The sequence below is a fragment of the Nerophis ophidion genome, linkage group LG10 (assembly GCF_033978795.1).
Source record: "Nerophis ophidion isolate RoL-2023_Sa linkage group LG10, RoL_Noph_v1.0, whole genome shotgun sequence".
NCBI lineage: Eukaryota > Metazoa > Chordata > Actinopteri > Syngnathiformes > Syngnathidae > Nerophis > Nerophis ophidion.
This window is the reverse complement of record NC_084620.1, coordinates 61,861,432-61,881,462: the sequence shown is the minus strand read 5'-3', so window position 1 is coordinate 61,881,462 and position 20,031 is coordinate 61,861,432. Positions and strand designations below refer to the sequence as shown.

The 20,031-nt window shown below is 41.8% G+C and overlaps 1 protein-coding gene across 3 annotated transcripts; it reads right to left on the bottom strand.

Annotated features, from left to right (window-relative positions):
* Positions 1-5,563: 5,563 nt before the first annotated feature.
* Positions 5,564-19,630, bottom strand: LOC133561119 (peroxisomal succinyl-coenzyme A thioesterase-like). 3 transcript variants are annotated; one of them, XM_061914359.1, is made up of 11 exons: positions 19,488-19,630; positions 16,973-17,195; positions 16,792-16,891; positions 16,527-16,717; positions 16,292-16,455; positions 12,471-12,590; positions 12,333-12,406; positions 12,174-12,264; positions 11,918-11,998; positions 8,035-8,176; positions 5,564-7,957 (listed from the first exon to the last, which is right to left on the bottom strand). In XM_061914359.1, the coding sequence occupies exons 2-11, from the start codon at positions 17,163-17,165 to the stop codon at positions 7,833-7,835; spliced, it is 1,281 nt and encodes a 426-aa protein (XP_061770343.1). In that variant the 5' UTR covers positions 17,166-17,195; positions 19,488-19,630; the 3' UTR covers positions 5,564-7,832. The 3 variants fall into 3 exon arrangements, with proteins under 3 accessions (XP_061770343.1, XP_061770341.1, XP_061770344.1); XM_061914357.1 differs by having other exon boundaries at positions 19,382-19,621; XM_061914360.1 differs by having other exon boundaries at positions 12,333-12,403; positions 19,382-19,621.
* Positions 19,631-20,031: the final 401 nt, after the last annotated feature.

Sequence of the window (20,031 nt, the reverse complement as noted above, 5' to 3'; positions counted from 1 at the left end):
TCAGAATCAGATTGACAAATATACAGTATACAGTAGATTTGGTCTTCAGCAGCACCTGAACTCTCTTCACCTCCTCTCTATTGCCAGCATTGAATGCCCTCTTCTCATTCAGTATGGCTTTGATGTCTGTGGGTGACCAATGACATCAAAGCCATACTAAAAGAAGAAGAGTGCATTCAATGCTGGCAACAGAGAGGAGGTGAAGAGAGTTCAGGTGCTGCTGAAGACCAAACTAAAGGAGGCCAAGTAGAAACGCAGGAGGAAGCTGGAAGGGAAGCTGAAGGACAACAACATGAAGGGGGTCTGGAGAGGTATGCAGAGCATCACCGGCCTCAAACCGTCTGGGGGTAGGGGGGTGGACGGAGACAAAGAGAGGGCCAATGAGCTAAACCAGTTCTTTAACAGGTTTGACACAGTGGCTCCGACAAGCTCCTGCCCCCAAACCCCCAAAACATGCCAGCCGGGCCCCTGACAACTTCAGCGAACCAATCCAAGTTTTTTGACTTCTCCAGTGCTTTCAATGCCGTACGGCCTGGGCAACTGGGTGTGAAGTTGGAAAAGATGCAGGTGGAGGCCCCCTTTGTGTCCTGGGTTGTAGATGACCTGACTGACAGACCACCGTACGTTCGACTGCAGGACTTATTTATCATTAAAAATACATAAATAGTGCTTTAAACTATGAAATCATATCAGATGATGTTGTATGGATCTTTGATGAACCACCTGAAATTAACTCATGCATTTGACCTACTTGTGCACTTTTTTACTCCAGACTTCTAAACTGCTACTGGTAAAAGCGAAAAGGAAGAGCAATGAATCTTTTTGAAATATATATTGCAGTAATCATCTGCAAATTTAACATCTACAAAAGTAGAACAAAAAATAAAGCAGCCCTACATCTCTGGGTTCTTTTATATGATTTAATTTCCATTCATGGTAATGTGGCTAATCCTATTTCAGATACACAAAACTATCAAATATACACAAAACAATAAAGCCACAGTAGTAGAATAAATGAACAACTGTTGTGTGTCTGTTCAGGGAATTATTTTCTGAGAAGTAAACTGTAACGTCTCCTTTTCATTTTTGCAAAGTGGTCAATCACTCTGGACAGACATGGAAATATTACAGTGACTGTTATACAGTTGACCAGTGGTTCCCAACTGCTGGCTCCTCACATAAAAGTGGATTGTGTGTCATTTTCAGTGAGTCGCAGTCACATGTGTGCATGGAAAAAAAAAAAGTTTAGGGGGAAAAAAATCCAATTGTGGCAACAAAACCAGATATTTTTAGCCATTTTTCTAGTGACTATTAGTGAGTATTTTAGCAAAAGGCAAACCAACTAACAAGTTGGAGGAGGACTCAGGACAGACATGGAAAAATATATATTTTTAAATATACACGGGGCAACAAAACCCAATATTTTCAGCCATCTTTCTGAAAACAAATACAGAAATGTTACTATTTTTTCTGGAAACAAAAGCAGATGCTTTAGCTGTAGCCATTTTTCTGGTGACAAAACAAGATTATTTTAGTCAAAGTCACAGCGATTAACAAGACAAGTCTACTGTGCTATTTTTCTGTGAAATAAACTTGAATGATTTAAAAATTTGGCTCACGACTTGATGATATGGAAAAATGTTTTTCTTCCTGAAGATAAAGCATTTGAGAAGCACTCAACTCACACATGCTGACTCCAAATCATCATTGATGCAGAAGCAGCAGACAATAACCAACATGATGTTTCATGTTGATTGGAAATTCCCCCCACAGCTCGTACAGCAAATGAATATGTTTGTCTTGATACAAGGAATAACGTTAGCTAACTTAGCATCAACTTAAGACAATGATGTTGCCTAGCTAGCTAGGACTTCACTTACATCTCTCATTCCTGCTGCTTCTTCCCTGTATATGAGGTAGAGCACCTCGACTTGGTCATTTACTAAGTAATTGATAAACGTTGAAAAACTTATTGGGTTGTTACCATTTAGTGGTCAATTGTACGGAATATGTACTGTACTGTGCAATCTACTAATACACGTTTTATTAAATCAATCAATCAATCAAATCAATGAATGCCTTCTGAGGCTATGGTGCTGTTAAGTTATTGTGGCTCAATGTGCCATTTTATTATTTTATTTTAATGTACTATTATTCAATTTTTATGTTTTCGTGCATTATTTGTTGCCGTAATCATGTTACTCATCAGTTACTCAACGTTCAAAATATAAAACATTCTCATGCATTTTCATCCATCCGTCCGGTTTCTACCGCACCTGTTCAAGAAGTCGCATTAATGGTAAGAAGTATTTTATTTATTTTTGGTTAGCCTCAGAATAACAATGGTATTAAAAAGAATAAGAGACTTATTATACTCTAAAAATGTTGGTATTTCTTAAAAATGCACGCATATTGTTGTATTCAGTGTTAAAAAAATAAATTATATCGCTGTCACAGAAATACTTTTAAAAATATTTGGCTTGTGTGGCTCTCTCAGCCAAAAAGGTTCCCGACCCCTGTTGTAGTGTCATGATTAGAGCCTCTGTGCCGTCTTTCTCGGTGTTAGCCACTTCTTCAATTTGTCGGTGCAACATGCCATGCAAAGACTTGTCTTTCCATGACAGCCCATCTGGCTCCTCCTTACTGGTTTCCTGAGGCATTCACTTAGCAGGTTGTCCCTGGAGGCCTGTTGTTTTCTCCTGCATAGTGCCTGTCCTTGGTCCCCCTCTTTTCACTTTGTGCATACCCTCAGGATACTGGAACCCTAAATGCAATGTAAGGTTTTGTTGTCTTGATATCAGTGGCTTGCATTTGTTCCAGTGTCCATGCTGCTATGCTAGCTGGTTATGGGATTGCTGGCAGGGCATTGGTGTTAATGGCCTGGATCTTATTCTTGCCGTTTGATTGGCTCTTCGGGATCTGCAATTTGGCTGTAGCTAACCTCGGAGTTCATGGTTGCCATTGCCCTGTGGGATCCCCAGGTATTTTTAGCTGTCTAATTTGTCTGGTATGTTGCCCACAAGTAGTTCAACCCCTTCAAATGTGATCATCTTCCTTCATCTAGATATAATTTGCCCACACTAATCCAAATGACACTTCAATGATGTTGCTGTATGTTCCTGTCGGTGAATCAGGGGGTCAAAGTCACGCTTGTTCTTGGTTTACAGCTTGATGTCATCCATGAAAAGGGGGTGGTTGTTTTTTTGTTTGTCACCCGAGTCACCTGAGGATGACCCTCAGAAGCGCTACACTCACTATTGGGAGGTTTTGAAGTTCACCAAAGGAGGTGCCAGGTTGCCCCTCTGTCATCAGCGCTGGACACCGTAGCCAGAGGTGTTCGTCAGATTCTTGTTCCTCACCGCAGAGGCGACATCGATCTCCTTCACACTTTCCCGTCAGATGAAGCCACCTCCGGAGAGAAGGGTGGTGACCGGATCGGGAAAGGATGAGGTTGGTTAGGTCTTCCTTGGAGAACGAGGACTCCTCTTGAGGGTTGGGTTCGTGGGATGTTAGGGAGATGAGACGGGGATGGAGGCATCTCCTACGGATGATTGCATGGCAAGTTGATGGATCGAGTTGGTGGTCATCTTGCGGGAGGGAGGAGCCGAGCTTGGCTTGTTCATCGGCAAGGTCGTTGTCTGCTAGGTTGTGATAGCCTCGGACCCAGATGAGTTGTATCTGTTTTGTAGATGGGAAAGCCGATAGGGACGATTGGATTGATATTATGGAGGGGTCTGTGGTGTTGGGGTTGCTGACAGCTTGGACTAGGGACTGGTTCTTGTCCCGCTTCGAAACCGATAACCGAAGCCACTCTTTGTTAGAATCTGACTGAGGGGGTACAGGCTTATACAGTGTAGTATCTCCGGTTAGGAGGAGCCAGATGGGCTGTTTTAAGGAGACAAAACCCTGAATGGCATGCACCACCGACAAATTGAATAAGCGGCTGACATCAAGAAAACATACCAGTGGTTGAAAGAAGCGGGACCTTAAGACTGCACAGGGAATCTTATATGCTGAATTTGATGCTCACCTGCCCTTCGCTTTGCGTTGGCCTCCAGAGTTGTCTTCCACAGCCTCATTGAGTTCATGATGAATGTTTGCAGCGTCCTGTGGATGTTGAAGGGCCATCCAGTATCCATGTGCGGCATTGAGTTGTAGTCAATCTTGTAGTAAACAGGTTGGTGCTTCTGGTCTCACAGTCTTAGTGATTGCCCTGTCAACTCGTAGCTGGTGTTTGGCTCCCATCCGGTTCTGTCCCTTCCTTTTTGCATTTCGCTCAGCAGGGGACTCTTTCCTGGGTCGTCCACATGAGACCCGAGTGTGCTAACCACAGAGGTAAAATCCCGAGCTGCCGTCTGGACAGCTAGTATTGCTCTTTGAAGTTGTCAGGGAGTGAGGTTTACCAACGTGCACATGGCGCAGACACACCGGCTGCCCTCCGTTCCGTACACAAATGCCCTTTTGTACGCTGCTCATGCATTGATCTTCATGCTGACTCACTTCGGCTGCTATGATGCCTGATAGGAGCTTCCATGTGGTGCTGAGGCAGGTCATAGGTCGGTGAATGGTATTGTTCCCTTTTTAGGGTCTTTCATGATGTGGACTGTTTGGATGGTAAATCAGATAGATATGCATAACCAGATTGACAGCACAATGTAGCGGCCAAGCTAAGAGACGTGCCTACATGGCGGCCATTTAATCAGGTGCCACTTTCTCAATTAAAGCAATAGAATACAATGTGTTGCATATTGAAAAAAGGACACAGCGTGCTTATTTCTCAACAAATTTCCATGCAGTTTACTTTATTGTCAACATTAAATAGTGTGATATTAAAACTCAACATTTTATTAAGAAAATAAATAAAACATATTTATATATTAAAAAAAAAAAATATATATATATATATATATATATATGTATATATTTATTAAGGGTTATGAGCAGTTTCCTTGTGTTAGAATAATTATGCATAAATTATCACACAACTCTTATCGTTAAGGGCCGTTGCTATAGTTATTATCAATTGTGCTGAAGTTGTACTTTGCCCCCCCCCCCTGTGCAAAGCCAGTCGTCTCGCATCAGTGTTTGTTTCCAGAATCGGCCTGCTGACTGCCAAGGGCGAACATTGAGTATAAGCAGAGACAGGGCGATATCACGAGTGTCAGCAAATTTGCATTTCATTAACAGTCATATATTGTGTGTTCCGGGGCTGTTGAGATTACCCCTTCCCTCAGCGACAGAGGGACTTCCCAAATAAATAGAGGAAGCACGCGGGCAGGATTTTAGAGCGTAGTTTGGATCTGTAACTAGAGTTCAGCCCAAACGTCTCTCCTCATTGAGCCAAAGTTAACTCTGTCTCTGTATGATTCCTTGCTTCTTTTCTGTTTAACAGATGTCATCAGTGTTTGAACCTGACACCTTGTTTCAACGGTTAAACATTTTTTGCAAGTGTATGCAGCACAATGTGCCGGCTATCTTGTTGTCTTTGTTTCCTTGCCGTCTTCAACAATGGCATACATACCCTGACACTGGTTTAGACTCACTGCAGGAGGCGTGTCATATGTTTCTATCCATCCACAGATGAGCACAGTTTTGAGCAGAAATACGTTCATTCTTTGAAAGGGAACTGACCTTTTTTTTTATTTTTTATTTGCCTATTGTTTACAAACATTATGACGATGGATGTTTTTTTGCATTCTAAATATTATATAAATGCGATCAAAAGTCAGCTTAAAAAGGAGCCAATGGGAGCCGCCAATTGAAAGCACAATTCGACCTACAAAGTCTTAGAAAAAACATCCAAACAGCTCCATTGAGGTTTTATAAACATAATATAAGAATATATGTAAAGACGTAATGAGTACATTTATAATACAATATAATATTTACGTTATTTGATCATTTTAAGCATATACAGCACATTAATTTCAACAAACGCAATATAATGTTTTTTTTCTTCATTACTGATTATTACTCACTGCAGACTTTATGAGAGCCAACAAAAATAATACAACTTCACTTACTGTTCAAGGTCTGCTTTCATTAGAAAACCGACTGCTGGGATGTTCATATACTCCCATCTAGGTAAAAATGACTCATAATCCTCACGTAGAAAAGGGGTGGGAGGACAAAGTGTCCTTTTGTGTCGTAATCGCCAGTTTCGGGTCCTAAATGGCTCTCAAAGTGTACCAACTTGTCAGAATACCTACTCAGGCATCTTTTGTCCAGGTGAGAGTCATGGTTTATGATCTAGAATAAACTTACAGGGAGCAAGAAAGCAGCAGACCACTGGATGATGTAAACATTAGCACACAAGCTTGCGATTCCAGTGCCGCTATAAATAGTTTGTCTACATCAGCGCTTAGAAGAACAATATCACTAATACTTGGTTAATATTCAAGTCACAAAATGTATAAATGGAGTAATGTTGGCACTTTTTGAATGGTTATTTATTGGATTTTATGGCCGAAATAGGCTCTCTCATTGGCTCCGCTGTGAGCGGACTTTTATTTACGTTTATGTAATATTTAGAATGCATTAAAATGTCTTTTTAATAATGATTGTGAACGACTGGTGAAAAGTGCAGTTCCCCTTTGAAAACACTTGGACAGCAACATAAGTTTGAAGTAGGACTGCAGGGATTAAATCGATTCATTTGATCAGAAAAAAGCTCCAATTTATATTCTGTTGCTTCGATTAATTTGAAAGTAAATAATAAAAATTGAAAAGGGTCATTTCAGTGTTGGTGATGTGCATAAATGGTCGTTTTAACTAGTTACTCTAAAATAGACACTGAGGCTATCAAGTCTTTTTTCAATTAATCTAACAAACAAATCGACACAAATTACTAAAATGATTGATAGCTGCAGCTTCAGTTTGAAGTAATAACAAACATGTCATTTTTATTTTCAAAAGTGCATTATAAGATAAGGCTGACATTAATATAAATACGTATTTAAGTCATTTAAAACACTGTGATTGAAGCGCGAGGTAGCTAAAGTTTATGTTCTAGCAACTTGCATGTGACCACAAACCTAATCATTACACCCAATCAATTTGTGGTAAAGAATACTTACCAGGTAAAACATTTTTAAAGGTCAGAGCAATAAAACAGTTCAATGAGTTGCAGTTGTTTTTGCAATGCTAATGCTAACTATTGCAGTAGTCGGCTGCATTGGAAAGTTTTCACCAGAGGAATTAATTTTCTACACGCAACACTCACATAAGTATTCAAAATATTTGGAACAAAATGGAGCTTAGGTACTTCCTGTGTTCACTGATCATCCTTTAGAGGCTTCTTATGTTTATGTTTGCTTTTGTATTGTATTGATTGGTGCATGGTTTGGAAAAACAAGAGAGATTATAGATTAAAAAAATGAATGTCCAGACGCATCCTGTATGAAAGCCTTTGCCTCAGGCTGGGGCGACGCTTCACCGCTCAGCAGGACAACGTTGCTATGGCAACTTTGTAAATGTTTTTGAATGGACCTGCCCGAGCCAAGACTTGAACATCTCTGGAGGGATGCAAAAATGCGGAATAAGTCAAATTCCCCCAAGATTGTGCTGAGTTTATGGAAGGAAAAATGCTGTGACTATTTAGGCACACCTTTTTTCTAATATATTTGCAAATTATTGTTTTTGGAGTGTTGGAGTATGAAATGTAAAAAAAAACAGTGTAGTTGTGTGACTACTTAGCTGTTAAACACACTTGGGCGTTGTGATCGAAGCAAACTGATGTGTCCACAGCTAGACAACAAGATGGTGTCCATGATCGTAGTGAGAAAGAAGAGTCCACAATCTGGCGGTCCCACACATCATGGTGGGGCTCCGCTTCACATCCTGGCTCTTGGACTCTGTCTGGAGTACAGATGCTGCTGGAGAAAAGCCAAAATCTTCCTCCACGAGTCCTCCTGAGCGTGTGAGTGCTCCTTGGTTTGTCCGCCCCACAGCAGGGTCACTGCAGCACGACACATTAGTGAGTCGATGGAGCAATTCCAGCCAGAAAAGACCTTCAAAGTGATTCTTCTGACTCACCTTTGGCCTTTTTGCTGTCCCACATGAAGTTGGTCGCTCGAAAGTGAGGCGAATATGGCGGCTCGATCAGGTGTCCCGTGCCAGGGTACTCTAGACGCGTCAAGAGTTGGTCTTTCCCTACCGAACGCATCATCTGGAAAATCTGCCACAAAAGTATATTTAAAAAAAGACTTGGTTCCTACTTTAGCTAAGGTTTTGATTCATGGGAATCATTTTGCTAACAATTCCTTTACCAATATCTCTGGGCCAGCGTGACGTCACCACGCACGGCGCCAATCAGCTGCACTAATGTTGGAATTATTCACCAGAACAATACTTGCAAGGTGGATATTGCATCAAAATGAGAAAATATTAGCAAAAACATTAGCAGACATAGCATGTGATGAAGTTGAATGAAGGACGCGTTTTCGAGCCTCTCCTAGACGGAAGTTAATCGCCATCACCACCATCAGCAGCTGCAAAGTCAGCAATTCGTCTAACACTGCCTATTAAGGATGAAACCGTATAGGCTTGTGCCGATACCAATATTTTGGTACCAATATCGGTACTATCGGTACCAAAATGTATTTTGATACTTCGATACTTTTCAAAATAAAGGGGACCACAAAAAATTGCATCATTGGCTTTATTTTAACAAAAAATGTTACATTAAACATATGTTTCTTATTCCAATTTAGTCCTTAAATAAAATAGTGAACATACTAGACAACTATTCTTTTAGTAGTAGGTAAACAAACAAAGGCTCTTAATTTAGCTGCTGACGTATGCAGTAACTTATTGTGTCATTTATCATTCTATTGTTCTATTATTCTATTCTATTTATCATTCTATCTAGTGTGAATGGGTAAATGTGGAAGTAGTGTCAAAGCGCTTTGAGTACCTTGAAGGTAGAAAAGTGCTATACAAGTACAACCCATTTATTTATTTATTATTTTGTCAACATTATTAAAGGCCAAGTGGTAGAAAATGAATTGTTAATATACTTGTTCATTTACTGTTAATATCTGGTTATTTTCTCTTTCAATATGTTCTATCTGCACTTCTGTTAATAATCACTTATTCTTCTCTTGTTTGAATACTTTACATTAGTTTTGGATGATACCACAAATTTAGTTGTTACAGGATCATACATTGGTCATATTCAAAGTCCCCCTGTGTCCAGGGACATATTTCCTGAGTTTATAAACATAATATAAATTAAAAAATATTTAAAAAAAGATTGACGTAAACATAGTATTATCGACTAGATATACTCCTGCACTTGGTATCATTACAGTGGATGTCAGGAGTAGATCCACGGTACTTTTTAGAGGTGGTAGAGTACCGAATATTATATATATTCATTAGTATCAGGTTACTATACTAGTACCGGTGTACAGTACAGTCCTATAACGGTATTATAAATACAGCGATATTTCCATATCAAAGTCTTCTCAATAAATCAGTAAAGAGTGTCGGTATCAAACGAAATAATAGTGAGTGCAGTGTTCTGCTGGTGTTTTAGCGTTGTACGGGTCTGTGAATAAAATACATCTCCCAGAATCCTCTGCATGGCACGGGGCCGGCAAGATGAAGGCGATGAACACCGTAAGCAGGAAGTGAAGTGTGTTTGTACTCGTCGTAGATAACATGAATTGTTTTTTGGACATTTAACCTGGTTATGTTGCTAACAAACAGACAAACGTAACCTCTTTGGCGGAGGTAAGAAAGTCTGCGTTCTGGCAAAGCGAAGTGCGACACTTTCGCTTCGAGTGTTTCCAAGGTGACAAAGAGCCAGCCGTTCTGTTCAACGTGAGAAATAGGAGTAAACTATAAAGCTATTTGATACATCCTCACATAAAGAAAAAGCCAGGCCAGCAAGACTCCCGTCCTTGTAATAATTTTAACACAAACTGCAATTTTCAACGGGATGTGATGCACTTAAATAGTCACAGCTGTGGTCAATCGATTGACATAATAAATCAAGAACAACTTCAAAAATGAAAGTGCACAAATAATAGAAAAAATTGAAAACCGTAACAATAAACCAGAGACTCAGTACAGTATCATAAGAAAATAAATAAAGCAATAATAAAATGAAAATTATTTAAAAAATGATCATTTAAAAATGGTTATTATTTTTTTTATTGCTTTATTTATTTTCCTATGATACTGTACTGAGTCTTTGATTTATTTGTACAATTTCCCATTTTGTCTCTTATTTGTGCACTTTCATTTTTGACGTTGGTGATTTATTCTGTCAATTGATTGACCACAGCTGTCAATATTTAAGTGCATCACTTCCTGTTGAAAACTGCACACTGACGAAGACATTTTTGAAACCGGTCTGTGTTTGGTAGCACCTGAGCAGTTTGAATTACAATTATTAGAAGGACACGAGTGTTGCTGGCCTTGCTTTTTCTTTAAGTACACTTTTTGCCGTGCACCTCTTTATTTTTGTTTTATTAATAGGTTTTTTGGATAGTGCGTGTATTTGCTGTATTTTCCTCACATACATCCATCTATTATCCTACTGTTTGTCTTGACATTGGGCTGCACTTGGGTGGAAGGCAGGGCTGGACAAGACACCACCTCATAAATTGTTCAACTTTTACTTTAAAAGAAGAGCTGGCCAAATACTGTGACTCGGGGTCACATTGAGAAAAAAAATGTGTCTGGGGGTTCCAAAGTGTATGTGGTTATAAATTATATGCTGTAAAAATCTGCTGTACAGTAAGTGTGTTTGGGGTCCTTTTTTTCAGGAACACCAATAGCAAAAGTCACAATGTCCGATAGAGTTCTAAAACGTTATGACAGATCTCCTCAAAAAAACGGAATGGAATTTTACACTTTTTTACTGAATGAGACACCCAAAATGTACATTAAAATGAAGAAAGTGGGATTTACAATATTAACTATGAACAATAAAACATTGAATATTAACAACATAGGAATGTCGCTCCTCTTTTACTTCTCAGACCAGATCCTCCATAGTTGTGGATCTTATACAATCAAGTAAAACTCAACAAAAATGTAAAAAAAAGCAAAATATGAAGGTTAAGTGTAATAAACACCTACAATATGATATATCATCACGTAAAAATCTGCTTCCTCATCCGTTTTTCTGACAAACGGGTTTGGGCTGGCTGCTCTGAAAACAAACCCCGCACACTTTGGTTTGTTCCTGGTCTGAGCTGCTGTGACGTAGATTACCGTAATAACTCTTATAACACCTAAAAGTGCAGATTTCAATTGACCGAAACTGTATTTATTAAACAGTTATTAGCGGCTGACTTTTCAAAAGATGCTACATATTAGCAGTAATGCTACTTCTAGTAGCAACGCTTGTGCCCCACACTTGACAAATTACGGTTGTCTGCTCGACATCTTCCCGCTTGAAGCCGAACCACCGTCAGACGATGGACTCCCTGTTGTTTTTCTTGGGAATTAATTCTTCATTTGTTACCAGATTCGCACCTTCTTTCTCTCGTATTACCACTCGCACGGCTTCACTAGCATCACAGCTAACGTTACCCATGCTGCTACCTCTCTTCTCGGGGAGGGCGTGTGACGTTGCACGCGTGGCGTATGTGAGAAGGTGCGCTTCTTTTAAGTCTCTGTGATAAAGAGGCAAGAAAGAGGGAGATACGCATGCAGTTTAATAACTGCAGCTAAAAACAACTGTGTGAGAAAGTATACTCCAATATAGTCATTTTCTATATCGCACAGAGATAAACCCGCGATATATCCCGTATATCGATTTATCGCTCAGCCCTATGTTATAGGTCTAAAAAATGATGTAAACGTCCGGGGGGCCAGAGTGTAAATCATAACGGATCCCGGGCCGGATCTTGCCCAGATCTGGTTTGTGTGTGTGTGTGTGTGTGTGTGTGTGTGTACTAACATCCTCAGCAAACTCCACAGTGGGTTGGTTCTGGTCATCGAGGCCGTTGACCAACAAGATTGGACAATTAATTCTCCTAACCTGGCAGAAGAAAGACAGATGATCTTAAGTGTGTGGTCACAAAGAAGCATGTCACTAACATGCCAGCAAGCAGCAGAGGGGGCCGATCATTCGAGCCTCACTCCTTCACTGCTACAAAAGTCTAGCTAACAGGCGTCAACGGCGAGCAGCGAAGAAGCCGCCAACGTGCACTTACGTCCATTTTCCCTGAGAGGTCGCTGGAGACTTCTAGGAGGTCTCGCCAGATCAGATTCTGGTTCTCATCCATGCGGATCTTTCGAACGTCTCTGTCAACACGGGGCACACGTCAGTCCACGTAACACCACCACAAGCCAGGCGCGAATAAACCACCTACCCGTGGACTCCACTCAGGGATTTGCCTCGTGGGTAAAAATGGCTGCCACTGATGCAAACGCAACACGTTGGCTGCTGACAGGACACACGCCGTCACAAGGCTGCCATACGTTTTTACACATGGAAACAACGCATGTACCTTGACGACAGTGCTCTCTGACGCCAAATACATGGCGACTGTAGTGCCGAGGGAGAGGCCCAGAATTCCAACCTTGTCTGGGATGACTGCGGGATGCTGCCTGACCATTTCAAAGGCCTTCTGTGAGGAAGACGACAGGAAGTAGATGTAAGATTTCTAAGGCCTTCTGTGAGGAAGACGACAGGAAGTAGATGTAAGATTTCTAAGGCCTTTAGTGAGGAAGACGACAGGAAGTAAATTTAAGATTTCTAAGGCATTTTGTGGGGATGACAACAGGAAGTAGATGTAAGATTTTTAAGGCCTTTAGTGAGGAAGACAACAGGAAGTAGATGTAAGATTTCTAAGGCCTTCTGTGAGGAAGACGACAGGAAGTAGATGTAAGATTTCTAAGGCCTTTAGTTAGGAAGACGACAGGAAGTAGATGTAAGATTTCTAAGGCATTTTGTGGGGATGACAACAGGAAGTAGATGTAAGATTTTTAAGGCATTTTGTGGGGAAGACAACAGGAAGTAGATGTAAGATTCCTAAGGCCTTCCGTGAGGAAAGCGACAGGAAGTAGATGTAAGATTTCTAAGGCCTTCTGTGAGGAAGACGACAGGAAGTAGATGTAAGATTTCTAAGGCCTTCTGTGAGGAAGACGACAGGAAGTAGATGTAAGATTTCTAAGGCCTTTAGTGAGGAAGACGACAGGAAGTAGATGTAAGATTTCTAAGGCATTTTGTGGGGATGACAACAGGAAGTAGATGTAAGATTTTTAAGGCATTTTGTGGGGAAGACAACAGGAAGTAGATATAAGATTCCTAAGGCCTTCCGTGAGGAAAGCGACAGGAAGTAGATGTAAGATTCCTAAGGCCTTCCGTGAGGAAAGCGACAGGAAGTAGATGTAAGATTTCTAAGGCCTTCTGTGAGGAAGACGACAGGAAGTAGATGTAAGATTTCTAAGGCCTTCTGTGAGGAAGACGACAGGAAGTAGATGTAAGATTTCTAAGGCCTTTAGTGAGGAAGACGACAGGAAGTAGATGTAAGATTTCTAAGGCATTTTGTGGGGATGACAACAGGAAGTAGATGTAAGATTTTTAAGGCATTTTGTGGGGAAGACAACAGGAAGTAGATGTAAGATTCCTAAGGCCTTCCGTGAGGAAAGCGACAGGAAGTAGATGTAAGATTTCTAAGGCCTTCTGTGAGGAAGACGACAGGAAGTACATGTAAGATTTCTAAGGCCTTTAGTGAGGAAGACGACAGGAAGTAGATGTAAGATTTCTAAGGCATTTTGTGGGGATGACAACAGGAAGTAGATGTAAGATTTCTAAGGCCTTTAGTGAGGAAGACGACAGGAAGTAGATGTAAGATTTCTAAGGCCTTCTGTGAGGAAGACGACAGGAAGTAGATGTAAGATTTCTAAGGCCTTCTGTGAGGAAGACGACAGGAAGTAGATGTAAGATTTCTAAGGCCTTTAGTGAGGAGGACGACAGGAAGTAGATGTAAGATTTCTAAGGCATTTTGTGGGGATGACAACAGGAAGTAGATGTAAGATTTCTAAGGCATTTTGTGGGGAAGACAACAGGAAGTAGATGTAAGATTCCTAAGGCCTTCCGTGAGGAAAGCGACAGGAAGTAGATGTAAGATTTCTAAGGCCTTCTGTGAGGAAGACGACAGGAAGTAGATGTAAGATTTCTAAGGCCTTCTGTGAGGAAGACGACAGGAAGTAGATGTAAGATTTCTAAGGCCTTCTGTGAGGAAGACGACAGGAAGTAGATGTAAGATTTCTAAGGCCTTTAGTGAGGAAGACGACAGGAAGTAGATGTAAGATTTCTAAGGCATTTTGTGGGGATGACAACAGGAAGTAGATGTAAGATTTTTAAGGCATTTTGTGAGGAAGACGACAGGAAGTAGATGTAAGATTTCTAAGGCATTTTGTGGGGATGACAACAGGAAGTAGATGTAAGATTTTTAAGGCCTTCTGTGAGGAAGACGACAGGAAGTAGATGTAAGATTTCTAAGGCCTTCTGTGAGAAAGACAACAGGAAGTAGATGTAAGATTTCTAAGGGCTTTAGTGAGGAAGACGACAGGAAGTAGATGTAAGATTTCTAAGGCCTTTCGTGGGGAAGACAACAGGAAGTAGATGTAAGATTCCTAAGGCCTTCCGTGAGGAAAGCGACAGGAAGTAGGTGTAAGATTTCTAAGGTCTTCTGTGAGGAAGACGACAGGAAGTAGATGTAAGATTTCTAAGGCCTTCTGTGAGGAAGACGACAGGAAGTAGATGTAAGATTTCTAAGGCCTTCTGTGAGGAAGACGACAGGAAGTAGATGTAAGATTTCTAAGGGCTTTAGTGAGGAAGACGACAGGAAGTAGATGTAAGATTTCTAAGGCCTTCTGTGAAGAAGACGACAGGAAGTAGATGTAAGATTTCTAAGGCCTTTCGTGGGGAAGACAACAGGAAGTAGATGTAAGATTCCTAAGGCCTTCCGTGAGGAAAGCGACAGGAAGTAGATGTAAGATTTCTAAGGCCTTCTGTGAGGAAGACGACAGGAAGTAGATGTAAGATTTCTAAGGCCTTCTGTGAGGAAGACGATAGGAAGTAGATGTAAGATTTCTAAGGCCTTCTGTGAGGAAGACGACAGGAAGTAGATGTAAGATTTCTAAGGCCTTTAGTGAGGAAGACGACAGGAAGTAGATGTAAGATTTCTAAGGCATTTTGTGGGGATGACAACAGGAAGTAGATGTAAGATTTTTAAGGCATTTTGTGAGGAAGACGACAGGAAGTAGATGTAAGATTTCTAAGGCATTTTGTGGGGATGACAACAGGAAGTAGATGTAAGATTTTTAAGGCCTTCTGTGAGGAAGACGACAGGAAGTAGATGTAAGATTTCTAAGGCCTTCTGTGAGAAAGACAACAGGAAGTAGATGTAAGATTTCTAAGGGCTTTAGTGAGGAAGACGACAGGAAGTAGATGTAAGATTTCTAAGGCCTTTCGTGGGGAAGACAACAGGAAGTAGATGTAAGATTCCTAAGGCCTTCCGTGAGGAAAGCGACAGGAAGTAGGTGTAAGATTTCTAAGGTCTTCTGTGAGGAAGACGACAGGAAGTAGATGTAAGATTTCTAAGGCCTTCTGTGAGGAAGACGACAGGAAGTAGATGTAAGATTTCTAAGGCCTTCTGTGAGGAAGACGACAGGAAGTAGATGTAAGATTTCTAAGGCCTTCTGTGAGGAAGACGACAGGAAGTAGATGTAAGATTTCTAAGGCCTTCTGTGAGGAAGACGACAGGAAGTAGATGTAAGATTTCTAAGGCCTTTCGTGGGGAAGACAACAGGAAGTAGATGTAAGATTCCTAAGGCCTTCCGTGAGGAAAGCGACAGGAAGTAGATGTAAGATTTCTAAGGCCTTCTGTGAGGAAGACGACACGAAGTAAATGTAAGATTTCTAAGGCCTTCTGTGAGGAAGACGACAGGAAGTAGATGTAAGATTTCTAAGGCCTTCTGTGAGGAAGACGACAGGAAGTAGATGTAAGATTTCTAAGGGCTTTAGTGGGGAAGACAACAGGAAGTAGATGTAAGATTTCTAAGGCCTTCTGTGAGAAAGACAACAGGAAGTAGATGTAAGATTTCTAAGGGCTTTAGTGAGGAAGACGACAGGAAGTAGATGTAAGATTTCTAAGGCCTTTCGTGAGGAAGACGACAGGAAGTAGATGTAAGATTTCTAAGGCCTTTAGTGAGGAAGACGACAGGAAGTAGATGTAATATTTCTAAGGCCTTCTGTGAAGAAGACGACAGGAAGTAGATTCAAGAACCGGGTGTGTATGTGCAGGCGGCGCCCACTCACTTCAAAGTATTCCGCCTCCAAGTCAGTGGACGCCAGCTGGCCGGGGGCAAAATACTCCAACGCCAAAGAGACATAACCGTGCGACGCCAACAAGGCCGAGCGATACTCCAGAAGCCCCCCGCCGCCTCCCCACATGTCCAGCATCCCCGGGAAGGGTCCTGGACCTGAGGCATGGACAACACATCAGCACGATTCTTACTTCCTGTCTCTTTGACAAGCAGAACCCAGCGAGGACCTGGAGGAATGAAGAGGGTCCCTCGTACCCCTCTGTCCTTGATGTCGAGCCGGCAGACCCCCGGCGCCATGTACCATCGCTCCGTGAGCACGGTGGCCAGAGGGGGCTGCTGGCTGAAATCCTCGCTAACATGGCCACTGTAGACGGAGATGGTGACCAGCATGGGGCTGCACACGTTCAACTTCCGCAGCCTGACAGGAGGACACCGGAACTTTAGCGCGGACAGGTAGTGACATCAGAGGAAGATTTTTTTCAATTTTTTTACCTGAGGCCCGTACGGCTGCCAGGAACAGGCCGCATGCTCCACAGCAGACCCATGGCTTCTTTTCCTTGGTAAGTCCCTCCGAGGCTTAAATCGTCTGTGACTAGATTAACAAAAACAACTCAGCTGTGAACTCAACGATGGACGGCAGCCATGTTGGATTGGGGCACACGATTGGCGTTACCAGACACCGCTCCCGTGGGGTCGCTGACGTAGTGGCCGTAAGCCTCCCAGTAGTCTTTGTCCTCTGATTGGTGGAGGGAGCGCAGGGTCACAAAAGCTCCTGAAGGCAGATTCTCCACCAGCACCTTGAACGCCTCATCCACTAGGGCCCGGGTGGGACTGACAGACATTATGGCCGGGGCGGCCTGAGACATGGCGGACACTCGTCTGCAGGTGTGAGTGTTCTTCAGTTTGAGGAGGAGAAAGAATCCAGTTAAACATTCACCATCATTGTGGTGCAACTATCAACTTCACTCCAATTTCAGGTCTCATTGTATCAACATTCATGAACAGATAAAGCCAATATAGCTCTTGTTTAACATTGAGATAAGATAAGTCCTGGGGGTGGGATTGTTTAGTTACACTTACACGTCCTTGAAAAAATGTGCTGCTTTTTTCATTTTAAGTCAACTGGCCAAGGTTGAAAACCTTCTTTCGAGGCAACAGTTTGAGACAGTAATCCCAGCATGTATCACATCTCAGCTGGATTACTGTAACTTTTTGTATTTTGGAAATAGTCATTCCTCCCTCTCGCGTTTGCAGCTGGTCCAGAATACATCGGGCCGGCTAACACAAGAAAAAGAGAGCACATTACTCCTGTTTTAGCCTCCCTCCACTGGCTGCCTGTGTCTTTTAGAGTCCATTTTAAAATGATCTTGTTTTTAAATCCTTACGTGGTCTTGCCCCACCTCAATGCCCCCGCTTGGTCTCTCAGGTCTGATCCTGGAGGTACCCAAATCAAAGCGCAAGCTTCTAGGGGACAGGGCCTTCTCTGTTGCGAGTCCCAAACTCTGGAACCATCTCCCTTCTCCGTGTAAGACAGGCCCCTTCTTTGGCTACTTTTAAGACCCTTCTTAAAATCCATTTTTATTCACTGGCTTTTAACCAAGCATGAGAATTTAAAGTGTTTAACTTTTTTTTAAAACTGTTTTTAACTTTTTAACTGCTTTTTATCTAACAAATTGTTCCTAGGGTATTTAGTTTTTGCTTTTTAAATGTGTATTTTACTTCTGTTTTAAATGTTATTTTTTAGTCTGTCCTTTGCCTCTATTTCTTTGTCCTGGGCATGACGTTAAAGCGCATCCGGCAGTGGAGGCTCCTCTATGGGGTCTTGGGGCACTAGGAGGTTCACCCCTTTAGTACTGTTACCCCAGCTGGCCCTTGGCAAAGGCCTAGTACCTGACTGCCCCCTAGCCAGGGAAATGGTAAAGACCTCAACGGCGGAGCAGGCCAAAGAAGGTAGATGTAAGAACTACCACAATGGCTGCAATGGTGGAAGAAGGCACCTCCATATCCATGTGGGTCCAGTTATGGGGAAATAACAACCCAAGACCTCAACGGTGGAACAGGCGCAGGATGATTGTTAACCCTTTGGAGCTCCACAACGGCTTGGATAGCGGATGAAGGCTGCAGCAGAAAAGGGTCCCCAGTCATCTTGGACTCCATGCCACTGGACCTAGACCGGGATCTGTCAAGGATGGTGTGGTGACTGTCTGTGCACCAGTCTCCCCACGTTAAACAAAGTCTCGCACAGGCATCCTCCATAAAGGGATTCCCCCCTACCAGGAGGATCGTCATACTCGTGCGAGTGACCGCCAATGATGATGATATTTCTTTGTGGTGTACAGCCTTTTGTTCTTCAACCGAGGTTGTTCTTAAAGGGCTTTATAAATAAAGTTGGTATGGTATGGGAAAAATGCAACCAGTTGCATACTCCGTAATGGACGGATTGTGATTAAATTTTCAGCAAAAGGCTGAAATAAGTCGTAGAGCAATTTTTTTTTGTAGTTTTATTAAAAATTATTATTATTATTATTGTTCAGTCATTCGGTCACCATACAGTACAGACAGACAACCAGCCATGCATTTTAGGTTAATCATGTTTGGTTTATTTGTTTCCTAGTATGGAAACTAATGCTAAAGATAAACACAATATAGCAATGTTTACTCTACCTTACCATGAATTGGTGAAGGTGGACCCCGACTTAAACAAGTTGAAAAACATATTGGGGTGTTAGCATTTAGTGGTCAATTGTACTGTGCTGTGCAATCTACTAAGAAGATAATGGATCAATTTCAATCAAAGTTGCTGTGGTTATAGTGAGGAAACTTAATGTTAGTGCGCATGCGTGGCTATAGTGAGCGAGGAAACGTAATGTTAGTGCGCATGCGTTGTGGTTATATTGAGCGAGAAACGTAATGTTAGTGCGCATGCGTGCGTTCGGTAGTAATGTATGTATGTATGGTTACTTTCTTACAACACGGGAAGTTTGGTTCAATGAAACGTCAAATAGTTAGGAATGTTGCGTTTATGCAAATGTTGCCCGTGTCTGCTTGTTGAGGTTTGACTGAGGAAATAAAAGGTGTTTACCTGAAGCAGCAAGTCGGCTGTTGTCCTTTCACAAACACCAAATATCTAATTATACACATTTATCTTTTTTGTTTTTTTTACTAAAATGTAATCCATGGCTTCTTACTTTTCTATTTTCTCCAGTCAGAGGACGCAAAGGTCGAAGAAGTTTGCTTAAACCAACAATGATTTACCAAACTTCTTCCGCACACATTCGGCGGACGTGTGACGCATCGTGATGACGTCACGTTGAGTTCACGTCCCCACGTAAAAAAGGCTGTCTCAGAACTCTCCATTACAACACTCTGCCTCTAACTAACAAACAACTGTGGAAACCATGATGCTGTGTTCCAAATTTAAGTCATTTACTGAGATTGAGGGAGCCTATGGCTTTGCACTTTGTTTATTTTATATATATATATATATATATATATATATATATATATATATATATATATATATATATATATATATATATATATATATATCCATCCATCCATCCATCCATTTTCTACCGCTTATTCCCTTTCGGGGTCGCGGGGGGCGCTGGCGCCTATCTCAGCTACAATCGGGCGGAAGGCGGGGTACACCCTGGACAAGTCGCCACCTCATCGCAGGGCCAACACAGATAGACAGACAACATTCACACTCACATTCACACACTAGGGCCA